The sequence below is a fragment of the Balearica regulorum genome, chromosome 6 (genome assembly GCF_011004875.1).
Source record: "Balearica regulorum gibbericeps isolate bBalReg1 chromosome 6, bBalReg1.pri, whole genome shotgun sequence".
Taxonomy (NCBI): Eukaryota; Metazoa; Chordata; class Aves; order Gruiformes; family Gruidae; genus Balearica; species Balearica regulorum.
Genome location: NC_046189.1, coordinates 8,531,255 through 8,542,472, shown reverse-complemented (window position 1 = coordinate 8,542,472; position 11,218 = coordinate 8,531,255). Strand labels below are relative to the sequence as shown.

General features: G+C 39.3%; 1 protein-coding gene and 1 long non-coding RNA gene across 3 annotated transcripts in view; one reads left to right on the top strand and one right to left on the bottom strand.

Annotated features, from left to right (window-relative positions):
* Window positions 1–486: 486 nt before the first annotated feature.
* COL3A1 (collagen type III alpha 1 chain) overlaps window positions 487–11,218 on the bottom strand; it is a 52,394-nt gene continuing 41,662 nt past the window's right edge. For both annotated transcript variants that reach the window (XM_075756147.1, XM_075756148.1), the window contains 14 exons: window positions 10,667–10,720; window positions 9,116–9,277; window positions 8,889–8,996; window positions 7,962–8,069; window positions 7,495–7,548; window positions 7,203–7,310; window positions 6,515–6,568; window positions 6,297–6,404; window positions 4,967–5,020; window positions 4,620–4,727; window positions 3,681–3,960; window positions 3,079–3,266; window positions 2,650–2,892; window positions 487–1,659 (listed from right to left, as the gene is read on the bottom strand). In XM_075756147.1, the coding sequence (XP_075612262.1) occupies window positions 1,513–1,659; window positions 2,650–2,892; window positions 3,079–3,266; window positions 3,681–3,960; window positions 4,620–4,727; window positions 4,967–5,020; window positions 6,297–6,404; window positions 6,515–6,568; window positions 7,203–7,310; window positions 7,495–7,548; window positions 7,962–8,069; window positions 8,889–8,996; window positions 9,116–9,277; window positions 10,667–10,720 (1,776 nt within the window). In that variant the 3' untranslated portion in view covers window positions 487–1,512. The remainder of the gene's footprint in view (window positions 1,660–2,649; window positions 2,893–3,078; window positions 3,267–3,680; window positions 3,961–4,619; window positions 4,728–4,966; window positions 5,021–6,296; window positions 6,405–6,514; window positions 6,569–7,202; window positions 7,311–7,494; window positions 7,549–7,961; window positions 8,070–8,888; window positions 8,997–9,115; window positions 9,278–10,666; window positions 10,721–11,218) is intronic.
* Window positions 2,389–2,794, top strand: LOC142602322 (uncharacterized). Its single transcript, XR_012836021.1, has 2 exons — window positions 2,389–2,530; window positions 2,569–2,794. It is a non-coding gene; the product is annotated as an uncharacterized LOC142602322 (long non-coding RNA).

Genomic DNA, 11,218 nt, shown 5'->3' with positions numbered 1-11,218 from the left:
CATAATTAATATCCAGATGCTTAGGCTGCCCGCTTCATCAAACTGCTAGTGCCTCTAGCCTGTGCTGTAGAAGACCCTTCAGCCATTTATTTGAGCTGCCATCTGAAAGGACAGTAGCCTGTGACTGCCTATTTATTTAGACTGAGGCAGGGTGGTTTTTTTGAGAGGGAGGATTAAGCTCTTATATTTCCTCCAACCTGATCCCCCTAGGTGCATGGGTGCTGGTTTGGATCTTCCTGTCAGAGCTGAATCCATGCTGATAGTCAGAGGAGCTCACTGTGCTTGAAAGAATGAGCCACTGGATGGAAAGTAAGAAAAGTAAGAAAGAAAATGTCATAGTATGATGCGATATACTGTATCCCTTAGAGTTTTCCTTCAAACAAATTATCTTAGAAAAATCAGTTAAATTGGTACCAGAGTTGTGTCCTGCCTTATTAATGTTTGAAGACAGAGATACAAATAGTAAAATAAATTTTAAAAAGTCAGTTTTATGAAACAACAAGGAGTTTTATTACGATATTTTATTATGTGTCTCTGTAAGGAATAGACCAACAACCATATAAAAGCTTACAAAGATGGTTAACCTTCAACACTATAAATGTGTTAACGCAACAGAAGTAGTTCACAATTTTGCATCTTTATTGACTTTTACAGAATGAAGGGAGAAAGTTCTCAACTATGACATGCCAATGACAATGTTTGACAGGAGACATTTACAATTGCTGTAAATCCTTTACTTTTTTAAGCAAGTCAATAACCCTGACTTGCAGAGTTAGGAGTGAAAAATACATTAGCACCATCATATGTGTCTTTTACACTTCCCTAATTTTAGTGGTCTTGACCAGCAATGACAGGAAAGTAGAGAAGCACCTTTGATAACAGAATACAATCCAACAATAGAATTATGGTGACTACTGACATTAAGGTATTAAACTCTTAAAATACACTGTACTTTTCCGTAGCTAATCAGTACAGAAATACACAATTTTGTAACAAATTATTCCACTGAATTGACCCAATGAGGCCAATGTGTTTTGATTTGATTTGATTGATTTTTTGGTTTGACTCTGATAGACACATCCCAGTTTCTGTCCGTGTTGAGGTAGTTGAAACAGGGAGGTCTTTCTAGCTTTATGGACTGCATCTTAGGAAGAAGGGTAAACTTTGGTACTGGGAGCAATCAGTGCTTTGTAAATTGGCTAACATTCAACTAATAGAACACAGTGTTGTTTTATTAAGTGTTGAAGTTTTATTATAGCACCACGGAGACATGTTTTGAAGATGGAATTTGGTAAAAAAAAAAAAAATATAGAGCAAACAAGCATTTTTACTGTGTGTATAGCGAAAAAAATAACCCTTGATCTCAAATTTATTTTTTTCCCCCAGAAATTTGGTTAATAAATAACTGGGATACAGATGGTCACCTGTACTAGCTGACAAGGCCAAAACAAAGGAGCACAGTTGGAGTGTGAATCTGTTTGCTGGGATTTCAGAAAGAGCAGGATCTTTGATTTATAAGAAGCAGACCGGGCCAATGTCCACGCCAAATTCCTGATCAGGACCACCAATATCTAAAGGTGCGATATCAACCACAGGCAACCTCATTGTCTTGCGCGTTCTGTATTCAAAGACTGTTTTACCCCATTCACCAGTGTGTGTCTGTGAAGTTAAAAAGAAAATTTAAAAAAAAAAAAAAGTTAGAGAAATCACTGTTGGGCTATGTGAACGTTATCCTATAGTTATTTTATCCTTTCCATATTAACGTGTCCCTCTCAACACCATGAAAACCGCTTGCTGTCTCCTTAGATATGTACATGTTGATAGACATTCTTTATTTGTGGACCTTTTATGTGAGGTCTTGTGGGGTTGTAGACCTTGCTGCTCAGATGGGATGGGATCCCTGCTGGACAGTAGAGAACTCTGGAGCGATGCTAGTGCCCTGACTAGAACTGAAATAGGGTCTGTGTGCTGGGACATGATGGTACAAATGGCTACTCTGTTTGGAAAGTGGCAGCAGTAATGAGGCAGCTCTTCATGTTCACATTAAAGAAATGGCCGCAAAGTAGATGTGTTCATGTATCTTTAAAGGACAGGTTTGCAACATGCATCAGTGTTTGTTGTGCTTTTGGGACCTTAAACAGCAGGAGGCAGAAATTGTGGAGGGTGTTTTGTATTTGTTACTGAAAGGGCCAGAGATGCTCATAGACCAGCACGTTACGGCTCCTCTCCAGTACTTCCTGCTGCAGTGAGCAATGTTGCATCTGCAAAATGACTGTTTGCCCCTTCCCATAATCATAGCCCATGGCTCGAATCAGCTAGCCTTCATTTTTTTTGTATGACTAAGATGATTCTTACTACTCTGAGTTGACATGGGATGGATCAAAACTTGGTCACTGTGACTTCACTGATTTTGACTCTAAAGTGAGGAGATACCTGTAAAGCACAGATTTAAATGGGAACGCACCTCACTTTCTACAGTTGCTATGGGAGTGACACTGCTGGCGTACAGAATCTAAAGTTCCTCAGTTAGGTGTAGCTGTGTTCTTTTCTTACCCAGGTCATGCAAAGCTCTCTCTTCCTTTATTATGGGTCTTGTCCTCTAGGGGGAATTATTTATTAAAGTATTCTACTAAAGTCTTGTTTACTTACAGTACAGCCATCTTCCAGAACAGCATATGTGAATTTGCTGTTCCCTTCAGCCTTGATCTCACTTTCCACAGAGCTCATCAGTTTCAGAGCTTTTTTAACATTTCCACTGGCTTGATCCATGTAGCCAATGCTGTTCTTGCAGTGGTAGGTGATGTTCTGGGAGGCACGGCTGGAGAGGATGCGGAGGAAGGCCAGCTGAACTTCCGAGACATCCTCTGGAAGCTCAGAATCTCCGTAGCTGAACTGCAGAGTTATACATAAGCAACAGTTTTTATTTAATCGTGTCTAGGGACAGTCCATATAGTTATTATTTCACACACTAAATGTTTAGCTTTGTTTAATTTCAGGATTATTTATTAGTATGTTGTGATGTACATGAGTACAATACATGTACTGCCTTTTGGGCTGTTAACTGTGGTAATGCCTTACCTGGAAACCGCCATTCATAGATTCTCCAAACCAAACATGTTTCTTTCCACTGCTTTCACTGGCCCACCAGTTTTTCCTTGGCACGGTGCTGGGGTTAGCATTAAGGCATGTCTCGCCAGTTTCCATATTACAGTATACTTTAATCGCATCCATCTTGCAGCCTTGGTTAGGATCAATCCAGTACTCTCCTAGAGGTAAAATAAACAAACAGATAGATAATAACAATGTTAAGGGGCATAATATATGTGGAGAAGAAGCTGACTGCATGAGGGTGAAACTTATTTCTAGGCCAGATTCCTGAGCCAAATTAGGAAGCATATTAATTTTGACAGAAGACATGCCACAGAAAATAAGATGATATAAAAATATACTGAGTTCACGTGAACTCTGTAATATGACTGACATTTGAATTAAATATAGAACTTATACTTTTCATGGGGTTTTTTTCCATAAAATTATTTAAACAAATGTTCGCTTATAAGCACGTAAGGAGTGGAGTTGAAGTCAGTGTATATACAGTGTAAATGCATAGTAAATGAAAGTTTGAAATTATTATCACATTTATTATCTTTACTAGTGGTGAAAATAAAAACCTAACATACCACTCTTGAGCTCAGGATGGCAGAATTTTAGATCTCTGCAGTTACGAGCTGGATTCTTCCGTGACCCATCAGGACTAATGATGTTTTCAATCTGGTTGTTAATTGATTTCATTGAAGATATGATGTCACCTAGATTGATATCATTTTCTTTTGGCTCATCTCGGTATTCATACCCGTAGCCCACTGGACCTTTTTCACCAGCACCCAGGGCAGCTGCACCACCACAACATGGACCAGGGGGACCAGAAGGACCAGGAAGACCAGGCTGTCCTGGTGGACCCTAAAAAAATAGTGAACATAGCACTGAGTAGAGATTACAGGTTAAAACTAAAAGCCGGTGTTGGCCTTAATCCTAAAAAAATGAGAATTCTCACATAAACATTTAGTTTACTTACTCACTAAATAATGGTACTTGCTATGTATAAACATCTGTTAGACTTTCCAAGCCTTTATTTTCCTAAAATTGGAATTGTCTTTTCTTAATTTTCTCAAGCTGTGACTGTCCTTCTTCTGTCTGGGCTTTGAGAAGGAGAAGAAACCCTTTCCACCAAAATCCAGAGAATAACCTTTTCTTGGCTTTAGAAGAAGCGATTATGCCAGCGACCTTTGCAGTGCTGGCCTCTCTAAAGGAGTCTAGGGAACCTGCTTCACAGCTTCCACGACACAAAGGCAGTCTGAGCTCTGAAGTGAGGAGCAGATCCTGCCTTCCTGCTCTACACAGAAGAGTCAATGACTATCTGAGACTAACAGAATGCCCAGTGCATCAAGTATTACACAGAACTACAAATCATTTAGCCTTGATAGCTAGATACCTCCTACCATAAATTCTGGCCATAAAGTACAGGAATTTCTGAGGGAGATGATTAAGTGGGAGAGCACCCTATGTTTCATGAATAATCCCTGAAGATTTGTTTGTTTGAGTGCGCACAATTTACTTACTGCAGGGCCGCTTTCACCTCTGTTACCGCGAGGGCCAGGAGGACCAATTGGACCTGGATAGCCACTTGTACCATCTTTTCCAGGCGGCCCAGCTGGGCCTGGGGGACCCTAGAACAATGTTGAACACAAATAATATTGTCAAAATAGTTTACCCGATAATCTGAAATTCATAAATACTTTGTGAGAGATTTCAAACGTTTCTGTACGATCTATTAGGTGTCTCTCTTCAGCTGTTGCCTGTTAAAATTTTTTTTAATTGGCCATTTTTAATTTTATTTTTTTTTTTTTTAAAAAACAAACAGTCTGCACTTTCCTTCCAGTTATGCTAAGGAAGGAGTTTTTCTTACCCTTGCACCTGAAGCTCCTGGACTTCCAATTGCGCCTTGTGGACCCAGGGGACCCTATGAAGAGAAGGTAAGGAAAGTCAGTCATACACCTCCCAGTAATATTTTGTATCTGGCTGGATGTACCTTAAATAAAGACATTGAAACGTCTTTAAGATTACATGAAACACATCCTTATAAAAAGCCTACAGTAGATATGAGAAAGAATGGTTACCATTCTTTAACCGGAAAAAATTATCAAATATTCTCTATATGAAAAAAAATATTAGTGATGGACTCTCATCCAAAATGCAAGAAAGCCAACTGACATCAACAAGCTTTGGATGAAATCTTGTATTCGTAAGAGTACATAGCTCTAGGCTCAAAAAGCTGCATAGTACCATAAAACCGTATTACCAGTAAAGTTATTTAAATAATTTGACAAACACTAATGTTTTCAAATGCATTAAATTTGCTCTATGTATGCACCACAAAGAACTAAGCCATATGTTTAAAAATGATGAATCATCTCGCTGTCATAGTGTAAACAAGACTTTATCAGACTTTTGTTTTACTCATGTTATTGAGACAACAGGTTATATTGTGTTGTTAAGTAGGTTGGTATTGGTGGCATTTATAGTTAAACACTTCCATCTTTTTGCCATCATTGGTAGATTAACTACGTGAGTTTTGGTTCCTTGATTCTCACTTGTATCGTGAGTGATATTAATAGTTCTTTTCAGTATAAATCCCTCTTAAAATTTTTACCTGTCATAAATACCTACGGCATGCCTGTCTATTACCCTTCAATTATTTTAGCCATTAAGAACTGTTCAAAATGGTAATGCATGTTTACAATTCAGTAGTTTACAAAGTTTATAATTTCGTGCCCATTTTGTCGTAATATTAGTTACTGCAAAAGATGCATGACAAAAGAGAGGTCTTCAGACTCCCGAGTAGCTTTTCCATGGATTTAGATGTCTGTCTAGCATAGACTTCTAATAGACGAATATTTCAACCCCTATTTCTGTATAATACAATTTAATCAGGAATAGCCTGTATAAATGATAGGAAAAATATTTGTTCCAGGCAAATGCACACATGTAGCTGAAAGGGATTTTAGCAAACCCAGCTTTAGCTCCTAGCAGCTTCTTCCAGTTCTTCGTTAACACTTATTTCACATTGATTCAGGGAATCTGGACTTTTGAACACATTTGACAATCAAATTACATGAGTTCTTTATACTTTTTTTTTTCTTTCCTCAGTAAATTATATAAGGCTCATTAGCTACTCGGAGCCCAAGCCACAGGAGCTAAGAACAGCTGTAATTCCCAATCCAATGCAAAATACTCACAGGAGGACCAGGGAGACCAGGGGTACCAGGAAATCCTCTATGACCCTTTATGCCGTTGCTGCCTCTTTCACCAGTTTCACCTTTATCACCACGAGGACCTTGAGGACCCTTTAAGAGTAGATTTGCAATAAAAGGAATATATAAAGAAATAAGAAAAATGCCCAAATAAAAGGAAATAATGAATTTATGATATCACAAATACTTTAAATATGACTTACAGCAGGACCACGAGCACCAGCAGGACCCGCAGAGCCAGGAGGGCCAGGTGGACCCTGTGACACAATAAGAATAAGATGGCACGGGTCACTTGGAGTTGACTAGAATGCCTTTTTATTTCCAGATAAGCAGTCTGCTCAAAGCCAGCAGCTCTTTGGAAACAAGGGGAAGGTCCACACACGCTATATAATCAGCAAGAATTTGGGCCAGTTCCTTTTTCTACCATGTTAGTCTTACTCAGCTGCTTGTAGGCACTGATACATACCACATGCCCTAGACCGCTTCTTCATTTTGCTAGGTGCTCAGTGCAAAAGCTGTGCTGGTGTCAGCACTTCTTAGAAATAGCTTGAAGACTTCCAAAGTTACTCCCTTAGTTTAAATAAATAATATTGCTTGTGCTGCATGAACACCAGATGGGATGGAAATTAAGATAGGGCCTGGTGGGATGATGTGCTTTTTGGCATCCTAAGGAGTATGTGGATTTTGAGATTAATTTATATACAGTTATCAGCAACATAAACTGTGATGTCCTTCCCCTTGATAATCTTATAAACGAGGTCCTCAATGCCAAGAAACTATGACAGTAACAAATGTATGACTCTTCCAGACTTCTACTTTATTACAGCATGAAATGGACTTTGCATAGGAAAGGTATGTAAATAACCAGCAAGCTATTTACTTTGGTCTTACCTGAAATCCTCTTTCGCCAGCTTTTCCAGGTGCACCGTTGTTACCTGCAGGTCCAGGGTGACCAGGAGGTCCCGGAGGGCCAGGAGAGCCACTTTCACCACGGTCACCCTGCAGATAGTCACAGTTGACAGGGTAAGAAATGTAAAGTTTTGCAGAACTACAATGTAAAGAGTATATTCAGTGTAGCATAACAGATTTAAGGAACAAGTTGCATAGCACAGAACTAGCTACATATGTTGTCATCTCTACATAACATTTATTTGGCAACCTAGAGACATTGGTGATTCCTTACTTTGCCTCCTGGGGATCCATCACGTCCAGGTGAGCCATCTGAGCCAGGGTTACCCTGGAGAAAAAGAAAAAAAAAAGTGGTACAGTTTGTTCATAAGCTGGATGCTGAATAGACAGCTTGTTTTCCAGTAAGCTTAAATAATGCTTGTCAGAGAAAGCTTTCAAGATGGAAGACTTCCTGGAGGCGGAGGGGCCCATAAAAGATCTATCAGACCTGCATTATTTTCTAGGCGCACAGGCAGTGCAGTCTCTTGTTCAGCTCCAAGTGCAACAGAGACCTGGTCCATAGATAGTAAGGGATATAGCAGAGACAGCAAGCTACACCTCCTTACATGAGGATGTAATCTGCCCAGGCCCCTGTGCATCAGGCACTTGAGGGAGGCTTTGTGAACCTCAAAGCACATTCAGTCCTCGAGTCTCCAGTTTGTAACTCAGAAGCTAGCAGGAAGGCCCAACAGATGCACTCACATCTCTGCCAGGTTCTCCAGGCAAGCCTCTTTGTCCCATAGGGCCTTGTGGACCAGGAGCACCACGTTCTCCTGGGACACCGTTGCTGCCTGGTTTACCATCTTCACCCTGAACACAAAGGGAAAGGATTTTGTTGCAGGTAATGCACTTATGAGCTACCATCGTATTATACATCTTTAATTAAATATGCAGTGATTATGAAGAAGATCTAATTAAGTGAAGAGCAATGTGACTTTGGTGATTGTGAATACTCGAAAAAGGAAAGATAAAAACTTGGCCAAACTGGTTTCTTTTCATTGCTAGTAATATTCATGCAAGGCCACTGAACCCAAGGAACGTTCCTTATTGTTTTTGTCAACTAAGAAATAATAAATGGGTATGTCTCTTTTTATGTGCCCAAAACCAATAGCCAAAGCAGTTAAAAAACTGCTAGTCTGTCACAGTATTAGCAATAAAATACAAACCAAGCCTCACACTACCTTTTCTGGAATGAGGTGAAACTATCTTCCTGTTTGGGTCATAATATTTAAGCAAGAAACATATTGACAATTAAGCAAAGATACACAACTTGCGGTAGGTGAAACTACGACTCAAATCTTGTCTCAAGGAGAGTTTATAGCCCATCATCCTACTTTAGAGGGTGAAGTTGGTTGTATACTTCTAGATAATCTGATCCAAGACTCTTTGTAATAGAGATTAAGACAACCTCACATCCCATAGCTGCTTGTTACTGGACATTTTAAAGCCTGGTTGTAAACAACCAGGTTGTAAACAAAAATATGGTTGTAAACAAAAATAACTAAATCCTGTAGTCTCTGGACTAAAATACAGCACATTCATTACTTTTTGTAACAAAGCTATTTTAGCAGCTGGATTACAGTCGTTGCGTTAGCTTTGAGGCTATAGCTGCAGTGAAAGCACACTCACCTTGGCGCCTGCCATACCGGGTGGACCGCTCGGGCCACGCAGACCTGGCAAACCTGTGTTACCCCGGCCACCAACAATGCCTTGAGGACCTGGATCTCCTGGTAGCCCCTATTTAGGAAGAGGTCAGATCAGTCAATACTGAGGATCTTCAGCAGGTAGCTGCTTATTCTTGACAAACATAATCCTTGTCAATTAGTATAATGGTCCCTGGCTAGACACGTACTTACCCTTTCTCCTCGTGCGCCTGGTGGCCCTTTTTCGCCTGGTGATCCAGGCTCACCTCTTGTTCCAGCAGGTCCTGGACTGCCAGGAGAACCAGCACTACCAGGGGGTCCGGCAGGCCCATCCTTGCCTGCAGGCCCTGCATTACCAGGGGGACCTGGACTACCCTAAAAAAGAATTGCAAAGAGAAGCGTGTGAGCTGTGTTACCTGCAATAGTAGCACACACTTACTGGTGTTGATCTTTCCTTATGAAAGCCAACCAGACTTGATTCATTGCCCAAAGGTGGATTTAGGGTCCAACCTCTATGCACCCAAATCTGATCTGGACTTACGAAGAGAAGCCTTTTGCCTACCACTTTCAGACCTGATTTATTTTTTTTCCCCTCCCTACTGTCATCTGGACATACGGGTTGCATAATACACCTGCCTAGTTTGGATGCCCCCAACACAGGACACACGTTCCTTACCCAAGGCTCTGCCACAGAAATTTGAAATAGTTGCAGACCCCGCTGATTTCTTGACTCACTCATGCCAGATACCTTTAAGGTGGTGTTCCTTCATTAAAACTCTTAGCTTAGCCAATCCAGGGAAAGAATTAAGTTGACTTTAATAGTACCTTAAATAAAAATCCTACTTTTTATTTTAATTCAGCAATGTTCTAATTTGCATACGTCTGTAACTATAACACAGAAAATAAACAGGTGTTTATACATGTTTTATATAAAAGCTTTCTTACTTTATATCTCAGTTACCATACAACAAAGGATAACTTAAAACTGTGATTTTTTTAGAATGGATAAATCCATTGTATTATTTGCATCTTCTTACTTTTTAAAGAATCAAAAATCAGAATCTAATTTTTACTATGTGACTAAAAGCAGGTGCATGTTGAACATGCAAGGATATGATGAAACAACTCTTCTTTACACAATGATATTGTATAAAATATTGGAATTAGCTGGTGTATCAGCATACATTTTTATAAGAGGACTCTGCAGACTGATAGATTAAACTTCAGATGTAGGCCATATCATAAGAGAGAAAATTTGCCACAGGAATCTTTCCAAACACCTCTGTCCTAAGATAATTAAATCTTATGCCATTTCATTCTACAGGCAAGTTAAAAACAATTCTCAACAGTGATCTACAAAATGTAGATTTGAAAATGCATACCAATTCAAGATCCTGAATTGAATATTTCTTGCATCATAAAAGAGCAAGGGAAAAGACGGGATGTCTGCCACCAACATAAATACTCAAGGACCTGATCCAGGAGAAGGACTCGACTAACTCTGATGGGCTTTGGAAGGCAAACCATAATAGAAGAAGGAATATCAAGACAGTAAGTGAATGAATTGCTATTCCATATGAAATAAGAGAGTAAACTCTCTTTTACAGATGTTTTTCCTTAAGTCCAAACACCCCATTCAGGATGCTTTTACTTATGTTATATTCATGTCAAGGTACATACAGCTTAATCTAGTTTCATGTATTAATATATATCCAAATATATCCGCAAAGTAAGAATAAAAAAAGGGGGGATAAGACAACTTACGGTGTTACCAGGGGGACCAGGTAGACCACGAGCACCAGGGAAACCAGCAGCACCCTATAAGAGATCAATACTTTTAGTTGTCATTTTCTGAAGACTGGAAAAACATGAATGAATTGATTTTTATACAACAGCTGACTTTGAATTATATTTAGCTATTTTGCTTAAAATCTGACTTAAATGTCCTGGAACTGAAGAATTTAATTTTTTTAATTTTTTTTTTTGTTTGTATGGGGTTTTTTGCAAGAGAGGGTCCCATATGTTTCTCAAAGGTGAACTAATAGGCTCTGAAAAACTTGGCAAAGACAGCATGTAAATCTAATACTGTTGAGATAAGCCATTTTATAGCTTTGGGTCATTATGCCAAAAGCTATTTTGGAACCTTACTTTTAATAAAATCAATGTAAGCCAGATCACTAAACACCACAACTTCAATTACTCCTTCTGGAGCACCTTAATTATTCTTGAACTGCAGATATTAAAGTCACTGCAGGTCTTGTTTGTCATTTACATCATGTTTGTTGTAATAGATAGTAATTTATCAGTGACTAAGTC